Below are 19,621 nucleotides of genomic sequence, written 5' to 3'. Positions count from 1 at the left end.
CTAGGCTAATAACTTTAAAAAAAGACAATTTTGATAATTGGTGGTATTTAAGGCAAGTGACATAACAATGATATCTGTTGGGCGGGATACATCTATATTAGTGGCACAACTCCTTTAAAGACTTTGGGGGAGATTTATCATAACTACTGCAAGGGAAAACTGAAAGGAGCAATCTGATTGGTTGCTATGGGCAAGTAACAGTTTTCCTTCGCACCAGTTTTGATAAATCTCCCCCCTCTATGTGAATTGGGCCTTAGAGAGCCTTGATAGATTTTTCTTTGGGGGTCAGGAGCTTCAAGTTAAACCTTTAGTAGTCTCTACAGCTGTAGTATACAGCATGGAAGCGGGATTGAATAACAGCAAAAGCCTCTGTTGAGACAGAAAGAGGAATTTAGTTTTCAAACAAGGCACTTCCAAAAAATAGCCATGTAGCCAGTACTGAAATGTCAAGTAAGCACCACTCTAGGAGCCCAGGTAACTGCCCAAGGTACTAGGCACCATGGTCATGTCCAGTATGTAATGTACTCAATATGCTCAAAATCACAGAAATAAGTACAAACTGGTTGTATTTTTATTTTTTATTAGACCAATGTGTGAATGAGGTCTAGAGGTAAATGTTGACATTTTAAACTGAAGATACAATTTTTTAATGTGTTGTCCAATATCTAAAACATTTCAAGGGTGGCCAGGCATGGACTAAAAAAACCTACTCAACTTGTCAGAACCACCTGCTTCCAGTGCTGCACCTCGCTTCCCAGAAATCTGACGTGCCATCTTCAATACACGCACATCACTCCTACAAGCCAATCAATGGCCTCAGTGGTGACGTGTAGGAACAAAGCTGGACCCTCCCAACAAGGTGAGTAGTGTTTTTTGTTTTATTTTCAGTCCATGTCCGACTACCCCTAAATTTTCTTAGACCTCAGACAACCCCTTTAATGTATATATATATATATATATATATATATATATAAATAAATAAATAATGATATGAAAATATATTAAGACGGTATAAAGTATACAAAAGCGGTGTAACAATGGAATGGCCTGCTCCGTATTGTCACAACTGTATAAGATACTTGATGAGATCCACGTTATACGTTATGAAGTAACAAATGATGTACAAATGATGATCTGTGTGTCACATTGTAGGGTATTACTTTATGCTATTGTTGTTTAGGTTGTGTTTTTGTTTTTCTTGTCCTTTTTCTTCTTTTTCTTTTTCTTGTCCTGTTTGTGCTTCTTCACGTTTTCATCCTTACTATAAATTTAAGATAGAAAATATGAAATAGTCAGCCTGATGCATACTGGAAATATCTATACACACTGATCTACAACCAGTGGCCTAAACCCCTTTCCAATGACCCTTAGGCCATTTTTTCACCTTCAGTAGAAGGAGATAATCCCAACTAAGACTGGGCCCCCTCTTGCCCTGGGCCCCACAGCAGTCGCATGGTCTGCCGCTACGGTAGTTACGCCCCTGTCTACAACTACAGATATTACTCTATATTTTTACCGTAAGTCAGCTCCCCAACAACATATTTCAGGAAAAGACATGTTGTAAATATAGTGTAAGGCCCCAATGAACATGACCGTATGTGTTTTGTGGTCCACAGATCATGGATCCATAAAACACGGATACTGTCCGTGTGCAGGCCGCCATTTTTTAAACTCCTGTAGAAATGTATTACATTATCATTAACCTGAATACCGTAATTTAACACTACATTTCAGAAGGACCTATGGTTTTCATCAGAAAGGGCAGCTTCGTGAGACATCTTTTCTTAGAACTCTGCATTGTGCGGTTCCTCTGCTGTTCCCCCTGGAAATGTGAGAATACATAGATGACTCTGTGATACCTATTCCATTGTTAGGCCTCATGCACACTGCCGTGTTCCGCGGCCGAGAGCGGTCCGTGGTAACCCGGCCGGGATTCCTTCTGACAGCAGGAGCGCACAGCGTCATTGGTTGCTATGACGCCGTGCGCTTCATGCTGCCGCTGCTGTACAGTGATACACTCGTATGGATCATGCAAGTGTATCACTGTACAGCAGCGGCGTCATGAAGCGACATTCCATTGAATGGTATCACACACTAGTCAATTTATTCATACATTTCCAGGTGTATTAGCAGAGCATTGGCACAAATTAGAGTTCTGAGAAAAGATGTTCCAGAATTGAGAAGGACATCTGACAGGTCACTGATTGGCTCGGGCAGTCACATGTTGGACTATTGTAAGCAAAGCCTAGGTGGACTGCCGGAGTGCCTGCATTGAACTAGTGGGGAATAGAAGAGGTGATTAGTGTTTGTGCTGATCTTTTTATGTTTTTTTTTTATTTTTTAAAGAGACTGGATAAACCCTTGAAAAAAGGAAGGGCAGTAGTTTGTAATTGGAATTGCACATTGCACTTTCAAAGTATTCACAAAAAATAGTATCAGGGGTGTAGCTATAGGGGAAGCAGGGAAAGCGGCTACTTTGGGGACCGAACTCAGCAGGGGCCCACCCAGGAGGAGGTCTTAAAGATTTTATTGTCAGGGCCCCCTCAACAGTATTATACAATGACAGTATATACAGTGATACTGTAGGAAATAGACAGAGAGGACTTCCGGGCCTCGTCTGAGAGCACAATCTTGACTAGCCACAGGATTGGGGTTTGCACGGGAGTCGGAGGCTGCGTAGAAGTTGCTGGGAGGGGAGCAATAAAAAAGTTGCTGAGTGGGCCCAGTCATTTCTAGTTACTCCACTGAATAGTATAGGCCATAGATATAGATATACAAGACATCTTACCTACTTGGAACAGGACCAGTTGCTCCAGTAAGAGTTAATATGGTACATGTCCCTGGCTTGGACACAGAATTGGGAAATGTCGTCATTGTAGTCTACAAACATGTATGTCTTATCAACATTTGGGTAGTTCTAAGGATCAATTGAAAATACAGTTGTTTAGTACTTTACCAGAAATTGAAAATGACACATAAAGTGGCTTGTAATTCATCTTTAATATGGCTGTTCAGTCTTATAAAAATATACTTTAAGGGGTTGTCCCAGGAGACATATCAATGACATAGATAGGATTCATTCTTGAAATCAGCAGGGGCCCCACCACTGTGACCCTCACCAGTTTCAAGAATTACATAAACCTACTGATATGCCATGAATTTCAAGAATTAAAAGGTATCAGTGTTTTCTGTTCACTCAACTTGGTTACTTGGCTGGCCTCTGTATATAATAGGCCAACCATGTGGAGATAAATTTTCCTAGGTTCATTCTAGCAAGTAGTGGGTGTCACCGTGAAGTGATTATAAACAAGACTAAGGGTACAGTTACACGGTCAGGTTTAATGCAGTTTTGGAAGCCAAAATCAGGAGTGGATAATACAAGGAGACAAAGTATAAAGGACAGATATGACATCCTTTTTTGAATTCACTCCTGGTTTTGGCTTCTAAAACTGCATAAAAATTGAATGTGTGGCTGCACCCTAACATGCCTTCAGGCAATACATAGTTATTATCGCTCTGCTGCTATTACTGATATACAGAGACTTATCTCACAGGTGGAAAGCCCATAGAAGTCAATGAGGTCCTGTCCATTGTGTCTATAGCATGGCTGCTGTAAAGATGGATTTAGACAAGCCTACTGAGTGGCCGATTGTCAGGAAGGAAGCATTCCTTCTCAACAGTTGGCTGCTCATTTAATGGAGGAGACTACGCATTTACATTCAGCGATCTCCTTCACTGTATGAGGACGGGAGATCGCTATAGCAAATTATCGTCCTCATACAGAATCATGTCTTCTGTGCAGCAGATTACTGTTTAGACTACATGATCGTTGGTGCCTGCACAAGCGAGAAGATGACCATGATCGCTTTCGCTCATTCATCGGGTGATCGGCGGCACATTTAGACGGCCAGATGATCAGGAACGACTGTTCGCAGGAAAGGTCGTTCTCGATAATCTGGACGATTATCGGTGCGTCTTAATGCACCTTAAAGTATATCTCTACATGTTGTTAACAACAGCCCATGCAAGATGGCTGCCCCCATAATCATCTTCAGGAAATAGAATAAAAATCTGAAAAATCTACAATCAGTATCTCTAGCCGATTTTCATTAGCTGAAAAAATTATAGGTGAGATATTCCCTTTAAAGGGTTTCTGTCACCAGAATGAACCCTATTAAACTGGCTGACATTAGCGATGTGCTAATGTCAGCAAACCCTAACTGGACTATTTTTATGCTTATGGATGCCCCGGTTACTGCACAATTTTAACCTTGATGATATGCAAATTGGCCTCTAGGAGCAGGGGGGGGTGTTGCTCCGGCTCATAGAGGCTCCGTTCTCCCACCTCAAGTCACGCCCTGCCGTCATTGATTGACAGGGCCAGCGTTCATCTTCTCCTGCCGGCCCTATGCACTGGATAAATCTCGCGCCTGCGGAGTCCGAGCAGAAGCAGGAGATGAACGCTGCCTGGCCCTGTCAATCAAGGACGGCAAGGCGTGACTTGAGGTGGGAGAACGGAGCCTCTAGGAGCAGGAGCAACACCCCCCCCCCCCTGCTCCTACAAGCTAATTTGCATATCATCAAAGTTAAAATTGTGCAGTTACCTGGGCATCCATAAGCATAAAAATAGCACATTTAGGGACTGCTGACATAAGCACATCGCTAATGTCAGCCCAGTTTAATAGGGTTTATTCTGGTACAGAAACCCTTTAAGGATAGGTTGCAAAAGGCTAAATGGGTTCATTTTAACAAAAACATTTTATGTGCCCTAGGGTATTCTGCGTTTATAGAGGGGGCCCCCCATTTCTCAGCAAGAGGGTGCTGTTACACTGTCACTCTGGAGGATCTGTACAATCCAACATTGTACAAACAATTCCCTGATTTGAATGGATTACATGTAATTGCTTCATTTCCCCATTGGTGACACAATAGAAAAACTTTCCCTACAGATTACAGCTAATCGCTGGGGGTCCAAGCAGGGGGACATTATGTGATCAGCTTATGGTCAAGTGACAATTCATATAAATAAGGATTATCCAAAGGAGGCAACCCTTTTAAGATGCTCATGAAAGTAACAGTAATGATTAAGTGTACAATGGGAACAGGCGTTCATTAATTACCATACTTATTCTATACATTGTACATGTATTGTACACCCCTTTAATGGGCCCCTACAGAAGAGGTAAGCATGTATAATGTGTGTAACTAATGTGTGCTGTATAACGGTACTATGTATGCATGCGATATAGCAGCACAATGTATGTGTGCGATATAGTGGTATGATGTTTTGTGTTTTATAGCATTACCATACATGTGCGCAGTGTAGCAGCATTATTTATGTGTACAGCAGAATAGTATGATGTACAGTACAGACCAAAAGTTTGGACACACCTTCTCATTCAAAGAGTTTTCTTTATTTTCATGACTATGAAGGCATCAAAACTATGAATTAACACATGTGGAATTATATACATAACAAACAAGTGTGAAACAACTGAAAATATGTCATATTCTAGGTTCTTCAAAGTAGCCACCTTTTGCTTTGATTACTGCTTTGCACACTCTTGGCATTCTCTTGATGAACTTCAAGAGGTAGTCACCTGAAATGGTCTTCCAACAGTCTTGAAGGAGTTCCCAGAGATGCTTAGCACTTGTTGGCCCTTTTGCCTTCACTCTGCGGTCCAGCTCACCCCAAACCATCTCGATTGGGTTCAGGTCCGGTGACTGTGGAGGCCAGGTCATCTGGCGCAGCACCCCATCACTCTCCTTCATGGTCAAATAGCCCTTACTTTCAAAGTTTTCCCAATTTTTTGGCTGACTGACTGACCTTCATTTCTTAAAGTAATGATGGCCACTCGTTTTTCTTTACTTAGCTGCTTTTTTCTTGCCACAATACAAATTCTAACAGTCTATTCAGTAGGACTGTCAGCTGTGTATCCACCTGACTTCTCCTCAACGCCACTGATGGTCCCAACCCCATTTATAAGGCAAGAAATCCCACTTATTAAACCTGACAGGGCACACCTGTGAAGTGAAAACCATTTCAGGGGACTACCTCTTGAAGCTCATCAAGAGAATGCCAAGAATGTGCAAAGCAGTAATCAAAGCAAAAGGTGGCTACTTTGAAGAACCTAGAATATGACATATTTTCAGTTTTTTCACACTTGTTTGTTATGTATATAATTCCACATGTGCTAATTCATAGTTTTGATGCCTTCAGTGTGAATCTACAATTTTCATAGTCATGAAAATAAAGAAAACTCTTTGAATGAGAAGGTGTGTCCAAACTTTTGGTCTGTACTGTATGTATGCAGTATAGCAGTAGGTAGTGGTAACATTTATGTATGTGTGTACAGTATTGGCAACCCACATTGTACCTCTGTAAATAGGGATGCATTGTAACACCTAGCTACAGTTCTGGCTTGGAGATATAGAAATATTTGAAGTGTGAGTGACATGGGCCCTTTTTTCTATTGGGAGGCATCAGGGCCTAGGTATCCACTGATGTTATTCTATGACATGTCAAAAGGTTCTCACATCCTTGAATAGATGAATAACATTCAACTGTTCTACAGTTACCCTCACCACCAATGAGGCCAGGTAAGGCGATCGCCTCAGGCAGCACCAGGTAGGGGCAAGAGAGGGGCAGCAGAAGGGCCATGGGCAATGAGCGTTTTCATTGTGGCAAAGGGGTTAGGTTAAGAAATTGCCATTGGGGGGGTGTGCAGTTTCAGTTTTCGCCTCAGGCAGCAGAAAGGCTAGGTGCACCCCTGCTCTCACTATCTATACAGATGTCATTATTACGGCTTTAGAACTGATAGTGCATGAAGTTCAAGCAGAACCCATTTGGCATTATACGAAGGATGTGATAAGTTTTGAGCACTTATCATATGGCCATAGAGGCATATTTAAAGGGGTATTCCTATCAGGGACTTCTATGGCATATCGATGTGGTCCACTCCTATGTCCAAAACAGGGCCTGAAGAGCAAGCTGTGCAAGCATGGCCACCTTTCATTCACATTTTTGGAACTTCTGAGTGCTAGCTCGGCTATTTTCAGATATCCCATAGTGACAAGTGGAAAGGGCTTGCTCCGCATTCACTGCTCTGGGACTTCTAGAAATAGCTGGGTGCGCTCCCTTGGCTATTTTCAGAAGTCTGCACATGTGCAGTGTGCTGTCTATTCATTTCAAGGCTATGTTCTTGAGAAATGGAGCGGGTCTCAAAGTGGCACCTGACATTTATGTCTCTCTGACATTTATCAATATGCCACAAATGTCCTAGATGGGACAACCCACTTAAGTGTCCATATTATGGACATACACCTGGACTGCTGGAGTTCTAATAAACCGAACTTAGATCACCATAGGGTTGTATACCAATGTAAGTTCAGTAGGCCCACAAGAGTTCTTCTGGATGTTAAAATGCGTCCAACATATGGCCATCTGATAGTTTGTTATGTGATAACAACATGCTAAGGATTATAAAATCATGAGGCCTCAGAAACTCAGAGATGACTTGTAATGTTCGGCTGATCGGGCTGAGCTGAAATACCATCCGCAGCCCATAGACAAGAGTGGAGCTGTTTGTAATCCGGGTCAACCCCTTTATGACTTCCGCAATAAACTGTCTTACCACATCCTTCTTTGAATTCTTCCTTTCTACTTTGACATTAAACATGAGCTGATAGAATAAGTGTGAGCTGCACCAAGTTTTTGGATACTCCCACTGTAAGGAAAGGTTTTTGGCTGCTTTATGGATGTGGAGATCTTGAGGTGGATCGGGTTTTACTACAAGATAAAAAGCAAATAGACACATGTGATTTATGAAAAATGAGAGGGTATTCTCTCGCTGATAGTGTTAATAGGAGCACTTTCGCTGATAGTGTTAATAGGGGCACTCTAATGATGATACTGTTAATAGGAGCACTCTCACTGATACTCTTTATAGGGACACTCTCTTGCTGATACTGTTAATAGAGGCACTCTTCTCTAATACTGTTAATAGGGGCACTCTTCTCTAATACTGTTAATAGGGGCACTCTTGCTGATATTGTTAAAAAGGGACACTCTCTTGCTGATACTGTTAATAAAGGGCACTCTTCTCTATTACTGTTAATTGGGGCACTCTTGCTGATATTGTTAATAGGGACACTCTCTTGCTGATACTGTTAATAGAGGCACTCTTGCTGATATCGTTAATAGGGTCACTCTCTTGCTTAAACTGTTGATAGGGACACCCTGTGCCTTGTATCACTAGTGTGGAATTGTCTGGAATTGTTAATGGGGGTCCTCAGCCTCTTTGGCTGCCATAGCAGAGAACCTCCATACAAGAACAGTATATGAACACCCTGTTTGCTGTGTGAAATCCCTCAATCCTTTACCTGCAATCTAAAGGACATTAGGAAGTGGCAAGTGGGCCCCTTTCCCTGCTGGACCCCTGTGACTCTGCATGGGTTGCACATGTGTTATGCGTTCCCCTGATCTAGCTGGTTGTCTGAGTGGTTAATGCTGATGACCTATCCTCAAAATAGGTCATCAGCATTTAATCGGTGGGGGTCCGGCAGCCCTGCCGATGAGCTGCCAGACCCTTCCTAGGCCAGTGACATCACATTCATTGGTCACATGACCTAGGCACAGCTCAGTCCCATTCAAGTGAAAGGGGTTGAGCTACAATACCAAGCACAGTCGCTATCCAATGGACAGCTTAGTAAGCTGGAACTCTTACCATGACCTGTTCAAACAGCTGATTGATCAGGATGCCCGGCATCGACCCCACCTTTTACAAACTAATGACCGGTTCTCAGAAAAGGTAATTGGAATGTGATCGGTGAGGGTCGACGCCCAACACCCTCACCGATCACATTCTGATGACCTTTTCTGAGAACGGGTCATTAGTTATCAGGCTAGCTCATCACCAGTATTAAACACTTGGACAACCCATTTAATGGCGGTACTCCCCTGTTTGCAATCTTGGCATTAGTTAATTAACAAGCAAAGGTTGTCAGAAATTCAGAAAATAGATATAAATTATGGGATAGCTATAAATGCAATATTCCAATATTCCAAAAAGTTCTCTAACCTCACACCAAACTATACAGTAAAGTCATAAGTCAGGAGAGTGTACTTACTGATGTTCCTCAATGTGAAGGACTTCTTGTGTTGCTCATATCTGTTTTTGGCAAAGACATGCAGCTCAACGAAGATACTTGGGTCTTCTGAGTAATGACATGTCTGAGTGTCGTGGCAGTTTACTGTATAGCTGGGGATTGCATTTCCTTCTGTGATATGTTTCTCGATTCTTTCACAGGAAAGGGAACTGTTGCTATTAGACAAAAGTGATAAAATGTCAATTAAAATATTGAAAGAGCGTCTGTCATCAAAATCAGTCTCCAATTAAGCATACCACCATGTAAGGTAGGTGCCCTGAAACATAACCATACGTTTCTTGTGAAAGTCTGGTCCTCTAATCCTGAGAAATGCTTCTTTTTATTTTGATGCAGATTAGGTTTTTGGTGTACTGTGGGTGGAGGCACTCCATTTGGTGCACCATCAGTCCACCATAATATCACCCAAGTATTTTACCAGCCACATTTTAGAGCTGGTGGAAATGACGAATGGGGAAGCCAAATGCATTGAATGGAGTGGAGTGAAAACATTTTTTGCATAAAAATAAAAAGAAGCATCTCTCAATAGGACAAGATTTGCACAAGAGTGGTGAGGTTATGTTTAAGGTCATCTACCCTATATGGTGGTAAGCTTACTTTGAGACAGATTTTGGATATTACGGTCTTTTAAAGGAGTTGTGCAATAATGTCCAGACTGGAAGGACCCACATTGGTGATCCCTGGCCTCCACTGCTTGTCTTGGGTCCCTCCATTTAAACTTCCTGTTTGACACCGCTGCATCCAATCACCGGCCGCTGCTCCACTTGCATCATGTCACATGGTCACATGACACAAGGGGAGCAAATCACAGCCGCATCCAGTGATGAGCTACAGCGGCATCAAACCAGAAGTTTACATGGAGGAGACAAGCAGCAGAGGCCAGGGAGTGAACAAGCCGGGTCTCAGCACTGGAGATCATGTACTGTAAGTATTATCACCAATGTGAGTCTCACCAGTCTGAGAAGTCTGGAAATTAGTGCACAACCCTTTAAAAGTTTTCCTACATTAATTAGTTATGTGTCTTTGACTCTGTAACTTGACACAAAAAAAATGTTATGGTAAAAAACAAAACAGGCCCTTAAACCTACCCTCAGGCCGTGTATATAGTGACTATCAAGTCTTAATTTTCCAATCACACAAGATTCAATGTAGTAAACATATCTTAGCAGTATGGAGGATGTATCCCTTTACATGTTTTTTTCTTTTTTTTCTTGATCTTTTGACTTTCTTGGCCTTCAACTTAAAAGGGTTATGCCATGATTGGTGTGAAAAATTAAAGCTAGAACCATCCCTGTACCTCACATGGATCCAGAGCTCCCCCCCCTATTCATTGCTCCAATTGCTTTGCTAGAGTCTCTTTAGGCTGGCAGCTCGGGGGTGTGTCCTTTCTCAGGGAGTAAGCCCTTTCTGCTGCATTTCTCCCTATTACAGCTCAATGGTACGTCCTTTCTGGTGCAGCTCTCTCCCTGTAACTGTCACAGCTTCTAACAGTAGATATGACTAGTGGCAGTTGAAGGATGGAACTGAGCATGTGCGACCACCTCAGTAGGTGGATGTGCACATTTCTATACAGATTAAACACTAGGGGTCACCCTTATAATAAAGTAACGAGAATATCTCACAACTGGAGCATTTTTGTTACAGAAAGTAAATGATAAATGTAACTAGTTTTTCATGCTGAATTATATTAAACAAAATTTTAAAGAAATCTGTAAATGCTGAATTAACCCCTAAACTAGAGTAAACGCTGAATAGTGTCAAGGACGCTGAGTTATATAATTTTTTATCTTCATACTCCCTTACATTTTTATGTTGTGCTTCTACAAACCAACAGTAAAATGCATTTAGAGGACTCATTCACATAATGGAGAGGACTCAAAGAGGAATCCTCTAAATGCAGTTTACTGCTGGTTTGTATGAGAACAGAGTTGGAATACAAGTATGAAGATAAAAAATACATAACACCCCCAAACTGCTTATGCTAGTTTGGGGGTGTTATGGAGCAGATTCACGTTAATGGTGGCACAACAACTTTAACAAATGTTGCAGGAGGAAGCAAGTTAAGCTTGTAATGTGTGACCAGTGTTGCCACCTAGAAATCTCCAGAAATACTTGAGTATTAGTAGTGAGGATAGACCAACTACTGTATATTAATAATAGCCCCACTCCAAGCCCTGATGGGCATGCTACTGGCACCACAGTGCGACTTCAACAGCTAAAACTCAAATTATGACCTGCTCTATTGGCATTTATTAAAACCTTTAATATACATGTATCTTGTTTCTACTAATGTATCCATTGCCATATACAGTATATTCATCATTAACAAATCGTTCATTATTGAATTCAAATAATGAGACGCTTACTTGCTAAAGGCTTCAAAGAAGAACTCAAGATTCGAATAGTCCTTTGTCCCATTCCATGAGCAGGTGAAATGGCCGCTGTAGTTTTTCATCATACAACTTATTGGATTTTCTACATCTGTGTAAAGAAGTGAAAGAAAATAAACTTCCATTCTTATCTTGTCTGGTAGCTGGGATTGAAAGTAATGTTGGTGTTAAATGGGCCCCCAACCCTTTTAATTCAATGTAAGTTTGATTGGTTATACATGTAGTCCCATAAAATATACAACATTGGCGGTAGCTCCATTGAGTTCTATTGGTTGTCCTTTCGTGATCTTTCATGGATTCTTGCACATGGCATAGCTATGTGCATAGACCCTGAATGGGTGGCACATGCAACCTGTAAGATTCCATATTGAGGACTCGGAGGCACTACGTTTGGCGCAGCATAATATACCCATCAGTAACCGTGTTATGAAGCTATCTTCGCCTAGAAGCGATACTTCTAAGGGAGATTATCTCGGTAATATGGCATGCGAAGGAACATAGCAAATATATTTTCTTGTGGATTCCATTAGGCTAGTCACTCATTGCACTGCCATTTAAAATGAGAGGCACACAGAAGTGTAGAATGGGGGCCACAGCAGATTAGGGATGCTATAGTATGGATCTGTACAACATCAGATCCACAAGATAGCCCTGTTCATGAGGCCATAATCATAGTGTATAGAAAAACCATGCAATGGGGTTGGCATTAGATTTGTATCATAGGGCCCTGTAAGCAACAATTACCTGAGGAATCCATGCCCTAAAGACATCAGTATTCAGATACGCTGGGGTGGGGTTTAAATGATTTCTAATTAGTGTGACTATTCCCAATAAAATCACACAGCTACACTCCCTAAGCTCATGCACACTATCATAGCCGTTTTTGCGGTCCGCAAATTGTGGATACACAAAACAGAGATACTGGCAGTGTGCTTTCCACGTCTTGTGGAACGGAACGTCCTGCAATCTAAAGAACAGTCCCATCCTTGTGGGTACCGTGGAACAGACATATGGATGCGAATATATGTATGGCATATTGATAGGCTATGCCAGAAATGTCCAATAGGAATGGGACCTGCTCCTATTTGAAAAAAGGGGACCTGTCATGAATGTAGATCAAGCTAAACATGTCTGAAATTCTCCATTCACCATTCAGTGAAGACCGATAGCGGTGAATGGAGGGGTCGGCGGGCACGTGTGGTGTCCTTTCTATTCACTGCTGTGGGGCTTCTGAAAACAGTCAAGTGCATGGCCAGAAAAGAAACGTAGGAAAACATGTTTGGAGTTTGCAAAACAGCAGGGGCTGGAAAACTGGTCAGGATTGAAAGCAAGATGGATGGCAATAAATACTGGGCAATTCTTGTGGAAAGTCTGTCTCAGTCTGTAAGAGATTTTAGACTGAGACGGACCTTCACCTTCCAGCAGAACAATGCCCCTAAACATAGACATTCTTGGAAATCCCATCCTAGTCAAATCCCAGACGTCTATCTAATCTGTGAATTGACAGTCCAACGCAACCCGTCGCAAGGCATTGAAGCAGTTTTTCCTGGAAGAATGGGCAACAATCCCAAAGTGTAGATCTGCTAGGTTAATAGGGCCACACCCCAAGAGACTTGCATTTGTAATTGTAGCGAATGGTGGCTCCACAAAGTATTGACTTTCAGGGGGTGAATATCTAACTACTTAATTATCATTTGACAGTAAAACAAAATTAACTTAATTCCAGGATGCAATGTAACAAAACAGGTAAAATACCAAATAAGTGAATGCTTTCACAAGGCACTGTGGTGTAGAGTTACCAAAACTGATGTAAAGAAAAACTGGCTTAATTACCCGTAGCAACCAATCAGCTTCCACCTTTAATTTTTCAGAGCTTCTTTGGAAAATAATAGGTGGAATCTAATTGGTTGCTATGGGCAACTAAACCAGTTTTCCTTTACACCAGTTTGATAAATCTCCCCTTGTATGAGTAAATGAATAGGAAACATAAATGGAAACATAAAACACTTTGTAAAATAGTTTTTGTACTTACTGAGAATTCCACGGTAAAATGGCTGGTTCACATTATGCAACACAATGTGAGTATAGTCAATGATTCCAATATTTTCCAGAGCACATGTATAGTTCTTCGCATCTGGAGATTCGCTTACTTGAACAGTGAGGGTTTTGCCCCTGTGGCCTTTTTTGCTCCACTGTATCTTTTTGCTGTCAATAGCAGCATTGGTGTAAGCTGTGGTATTACACTCAATGGTCACAATTTCCCCAGTTTTTCTATTTGTATAATCAACCTCTACAATCAAAGCTGAAAAATAAAGAAGTGAATAATAGCAGCCATATATTTCCTCCATTTACTACATTTACAGATTTTACTAACTAAATCCCCACCCAGCACCATCTACCATTGTGCTCTTATGTGGACCTTAAAGGGGTCGTCTCACTTCAGCAAAAGGTATTTATTATGTAGAGGAGGTTAATACAAGGCACTTACTAATGTATTGTTATTATCCATATTGCTTCCTTCGCTAGCTGGATTTATTTTTCCATCACATTATACAGTGCTTGTATCCATAGTTACGACCACCCTGCAATCCAGAAGCAGTGGCCGTGCTTGCACACTATGGAAAAAAGTACTGGACTATGCACACTTCCTAGGTCCTGGCCATCCAGACAGCAAAGGAGGCAATATGGACAATCACAATACATTAGTAAGTGCCTTGTAGTAACTTTCTCTACATGATAAATGCAATTTGCTGAAGTGAGACAACCCCTTTAAGGTTCCCTCAGGCAGAAAGACAACCGTATGTTTGTGTCCGCATCCAAATTTTGCAGAATGGATGCGGACCCATTCATTTCAATGGGGGCAAAAAAAAAAAAAAAGAATAGAATATGTCCTTTTCTTGTCCCCAATTGCGGACAAGAATAGGCATTTCGATCATAGGGCAGGCCATTCCATTCGGCAAAATGCGGAATGAACATGGCCAGTATCCGTGTTTGTGTATCCACAATTTTTGGATTGTACGGTCGTCTGAATGAACCCTAATTGGACCTTCGAATTATCCTCTCCCCCATGAGCTGCACTGGGAACAATGTCCAAGTAATAAATATAATAAAATTTTTAGGTCCAAAATTCTGTGCTTATAACAATATATATTTTTTTTCTGCTGCAGAGCTCCAAGTCTTTCAGACAGCCATAGAGTTATATGTGACAATGCTGCTATACTACAACTAGGGGGAGCTCAGGAGTATACTGAAGACAGCGGGACCCTTAGTTTTGGGATGTTCATAGTTCGACTTATATAAGTAAGTTTAAAGGGAATCTGTCACCAGCGACCTCCCTATCCAGAGACACATAACTGTGGCTCACCTGATTAAAACCCAGTTTTTCTTTAGTTGATCTGAGGCTCCGTTCCTGAGTTATGATACTTTTTCTTAATATGCAAATTAGGCCTTTGGTACAATAAGTGTGTCAACATTGCCCTTGTTGCACCCAAGCTGGATGGCAGCATGGATTGGTGAAGTGAGCAATGCTTATTTTTTTATTTTTAATCCATCCTCCCAGACAACCCTTATAAACTTTCTCTACTAGAGAACTTTGGTTTGGTTTCCCCTTAAAGGGGTTATCCCGCGACTAACGTAAAAAATTAAAATCAGACATCATATAGTATATGACAATCTCTTTCTAACAAAGCTAGAACCAGCCCTGTACCTCACATGGATCCCCATTCATTGCTCTGCTAGATTTATATCAAGCTGAAAGCTCTAGGGGAGTGGCTTTTCTGCTGCGGCTCAGGGGGCGTGTCTCAGCTCTGTCTATCACAGCTCAGGAGGCAGCTGAAGGATGAAACTGGGCATGTGCGGCCATCTCAGTGAGCTGGACAAAGAAATCTAAAAAAAACAGCAGGTGGCGCTGTACAGATATATTTTATTGAATAGCTCAGTGACTATGCTAAATTGTTAGTTATGCGCAATTACAAAAGTATTAAGGTCCAGGTGCTGGTTTGAAAACTGTAGAATATTTTTTGTGGGACAACCCCTTTAAAGTCATACAAGCATCATATTATTATGCATTTTGTATAAATCTGGACCTGGCATATAATGGTAGGAAGTGGAACTTCAGTTTTTACTCCAGGGTCTCTTTTGCTCTGTGAATGCTATTGATTCAGCACATAGTAAAATTAATCAGGAATCCAATAATCCAGCCCTCTAAAAATGCTGTAGAAAGCTGTTTCTAACAACTAGCACTCACAACTCTAAGATTAATCAGAAAGAAACAATTGCAAAACAGGTTTTACGAGAGTATTGAAGTTGCATATTGTGAATTAAGTCAGTGCCGGAACTACAGCTTTGTTCAATGGCAGCAGTGCTGCAGTAACCAGATCCGTCAACTACACACAGAGCACTGACTTCCAGCACTGATTGGTGAGGGTGCGGGGTGCTGGACCAATCAAATATTGCTGAAGATAGGCCATCAATATAAAAGTACTGTCTTCCTTGAGGCGTTAACGTATGACTGTGTGAAAAGGCAGTGTATTTATAATCTCTCAGGTACTATTAATATCCAATTAAAAACATTTTACTGCATAATGATAATTAAAAGTGGTTGCATCAGATTAGAAACAATACCACGCTTGTGAATGGGGCTTAACTGCAAAACCAGACATAGACCATGGACACAAGTGGTGCTGTTTCTAGAAAAAAAATGAAGCAGTGGACAGGACAAAAATGCATCAGCATGATAAACTGGGCAGTTGGAAAATACTGCTGTCAGTGAGGAACGGGTAGGAAGAGGAACAATGCTGTTTCCAATGGGGAATGGGAGGGAAGTAGAATAACTCTGCTGACAGTGGGGAAGGAGTGTGAAGGGGACAATGCTGCTACTAGTGGGGGTGGAATGTGGAGGGCAATATTGCTGGCAGTGTCAGAGAGGTGAGAAGAGGTCAATGCTGGTGCCAGTGAGGAAAAGGTGAGAAGGGAACAATGCTGCTGCCAGTGGGGGAGAGTTGAAAAGTGGTCAATGCTTCTTTCACTGAGGAAGGGGTTGAAAGGAAAACAATCCTGCTGTCAGTGTGCTGCATGGTGGTATTTGGTGCATCTGGGAAGGTAACACAGTGGTATTTGGTGCTGCTGGGGAGATATGTTGTGCTACACTGTAATGTTTGATCCTGCTGAGGAGGTATGTTCTCCTGCACTGTGATATTTGCAGCTGTTATGGGGTATTATGTGCACTGCATAGTGGTATATGGTTTTTGCTAGTGAGGCTTCGGCATCACCAATGATTAGTTGATGAGGCCCAAGAAGAAAATGTGTGAGAACTCCTGCTGTGGTGGACCCATCACATCCAGACATTACACAGTCAGTTCACTGATCCCAGTCTAAGGGTTCTTTCACACTAGCATTTTGGCTTTCCGTTTGTGAGATCCGTTCAGGGCTCTCACAAGCGGTCCAAAAAGGATCAGTTTTGCCCTAATGCATTCTGACTGGAAAAGGATCCGCTCAGAAGGCAGCAGTTTGCCTCCGTTCAGTCTTCATTCCGCTCTGGAGGCGGACACCAAAATGCTGCCTGCAGCGTTTTGGTGTCCGCCTGACAAAACGAAGCCAAACAGATCCGTCCTGGCACACAATGTAAGTCAATGGGGACGGATCCGTTTTCTCTGACACCATCTGGCACAATAGAAAATGGATCCGTCCCCCATTGACTTTCAATGGTGTTCAAGACGGATCCGTTTTGGCTATATAAGACAAAATACAACCGGATCCGTTTATGACGGATGCAGGCGGTTGTATTATTGTAACAGAAGCGTTTTTGCAGATCCATGACGAATTCACACAACCTTAACTGTGTGCAGTGTCCTGAAACACACTGCTTAATGTTGTGATTGTGTTTCATGTAAACTGTACTTGTAAATGTGTTCTCATAAAGTTGCATAGGGAGGTGGAGGTTCTAACAAGCCTCCCAGGGCTAACTCAGCCCTACACTCAGTGTGTGCTCATTGCAGGAAGAATAAGGTCAGTGTGTGGTGATGTTTGAGGACAAGCTGAACCTCAGCAGCCATTTTGCAGAGATATAAAAGCTCCATAGTTAGTTCCATGCACCAGCCCATAAAAGGGAAAAGATTACAGTATCTCCAGGCAACCCAGAGAGGGAATGAGGATATTGACGAAGGAAGGTAACTGTCATTTATCAGACTCCAGACTCCTTTGCATCAGGAGGAGAGATTCAAAGCTACAAGCTACCCACCAAAATGAAAGACAAAAAGGCCATTTGTCTGAGTATAGTATTCCTAGAAGAGGATACAGAGATAGTTCATCCCTACTACCTGGAGAAATAAGAGAGAGAAAGACTGATTATGCAACTTCTGGGAACTAATGTGAATCACTGTGAAAGCTGCCGTTATGTAAATGACTGTTGCATCCCTTGATGATCTGTGGAACAGCTTCAGTAAAGTACTGGGAGTTTGTTAAAAGCTCTAGTCTCCCTTATTCTATATCATCGCTTCAACTACTACCCCCAACATTTGCACCTAATGGTGCTGGAGTCACGAACCAGGGGCCCAGCCGCAAAAGCACCTTACACCAATTACCATCAAAGGCACCTCAACCAACATCTGGCTGGTATTCCCTGCAACCGAGAGTGCCACAGAGGATTTCGTGCTGTCTTCCCATCCACTGCACTGCTGGCCCCAAGGGACAACTAAACCGTGAGTACTACTATCCTCGGCACCTTATCACTAGTACACAAACACGCGCATCCTCCATAGGGACCCCCGGCATGATGCATGTGTATTGCATCATTTCTCCCATGGAGGCACTGGAGGAGAAGTGAACACTTTCTGCAACATTCCTCCACTGTCTGCTTCACTACACATTTAAGGTATATAAAGAGTTTAAAAAAATCTTGGAATGTACTTACTTTTTTCCTTCAAGTGAAAAGGCTTGGATGCCTGCAGAAGATCTGTGCACACAAGCAGTATGACTGCTGCTAAAAGGTGCCCCATCTGAAATGAAAATGAGACCAGGTATAAATAGTAGGTTCTAATTCATGTACAGTAATCTACATCTTCTCAACTATACGGCCATAACTTATGTCTCTCTGAGCTTTAGCTACAAAGCCAAGGTTCACCAATCATATGTAACACCCCAGGCACTGGTTAGCATTAGCCTGGCTTGTAGCTACATGCCCTGGCAGAGACAGTGTCTTGTGGGCATCCCCTGCATCTCTCTAGTTATGGCTCTTCCCCCACTGAAAGCCAAAATCAGAGGTGTTGGTAGACTACAACAGAGATGAAAAATAGACATAAATAAATGTGGTAATCACAATCAGCAAGAGACCTGTAGAACCTGCAAAAGACCCAGGGTACATGTTGCTGATGCGGGATGCTAACAACAATCTAATCTGGCATGGCGCTCTACCTAGTCCCCATTCAGTTTAATTTTGAGATTTCTGGCATTCCCACTTTAATCAAGGTGTAACATAAGGAAACATGCACTTTCAATGAAATAAAAAAATGAGTTATACAGAAAAATGAGTTTGAAAGGCGCAAAACAAAGTGTAACATGTCAATGCCATTCCTCAGTGCAATAATTCATGCTGACTTTAGATAAGACATACATATATCATAGAGAGGATAATCGGTCTCTTACGTCTTTTTCTGTGAATAGCCCGGAGCAGTTCCTCTAATTACGGAGCGTGTGAAACTCGTGGCTTTCCTTTGTAAGGTCTTGCTGCTTTGACAGTTAAGTGTTCTGGTTTATATAGTAAAGTGAGTGACATCACAGTACAGTCCCTTTCCAAGAAGAAACTTTTTTTTTGTTGTTTCCTCTTTCCCTGTTTCACCCGATCTAGAGAGGCAGCTGGCCATAGACATGAGATATCTATGTGCAGATCATTGGCAGATCCAACATATTGTAATAGCATCTTCTGTCTTGGTTTTTGCCTCCATTTTACATATTTCCCATTTGACATATTCCGATGAAAGGCTACAACATATCCCATATAGCATGCAGGCATACAGTGGGATAACTCGGCTCCTATACTAAAAAAACAACATATACTCACAGTAGATATA

The 19,621-nt window shown here is 41.9% G+C and overlaps 1 protein-coding gene across 1 annotated transcript; it reads right to left on the bottom strand.

Annotated features, from left to right (window-relative positions):
* Nucleotides 1-569: 569 nt before the first annotated feature.
* IL12B (interleukin 12B) lies at nt 570-19,264 on the bottom strand. The gene is made up of 8 exons (XM_040439804.1): nt 19,197-19,264; nt 18,466-18,550; nt 13,588-13,857; nt 11,532-11,646; nt 9,130-9,323; nt 7,635-7,789; nt 2,789-2,917; nt 570-1,261 (listed from the first exon to the last, which is right to left on the bottom strand). Exons 2-7 carry the CDS (start codon nt 18,548-18,550, stop codon nt 2,789-2,791), a joined length of 948 nt encoding a protein of 315 aa, XP_040295738.1. The 5' UTR covers nt 19,197-19,264; the 3' UTR covers nt 570-1,261.
* Nucleotides 19,265-19,621: the final 357 nt, after the last annotated feature.

The sequence above is a fragment of the Bufo bufo genome, chromosome 1 (assembly GCF_905171765.1).
Source record: "Bufo bufo chromosome 1, aBufBuf1.1, whole genome shotgun sequence".
Lineage (NCBI taxonomy): Eukaryota > Metazoa > Chordata > Amphibia > Anura > Bufonidae > Bufo > Bufo bufo.
The sequence above is the reverse complement of the archived record's forward strand: the minus strand, read 5'-3'. Positions and strand labels throughout refer to the sequence as shown.

Coding starts and splice junctions, on each gene's coding strand:
- IL12B (XM_040439804.1), bottom strand. CDS start 18,550: ATGGGGCACCTTTTAGCAGCAGTCATACTGCTTGTGTGCACAGATCTT. Junction 13,858..18,465: donor TTTTCACTTGAAGGAAAAAA/GTAAGTACATTC, acceptor TTTATTTTTCAG/CTTTGATTGTAGAGGTTGAT. Junction 2,918..7,634: donor AGAATTCAAAGAAGGATGTG/GTAAGACAGTTT, acceptor ATTGATCCTTAG/AACTACCCAAATGTTGATAA.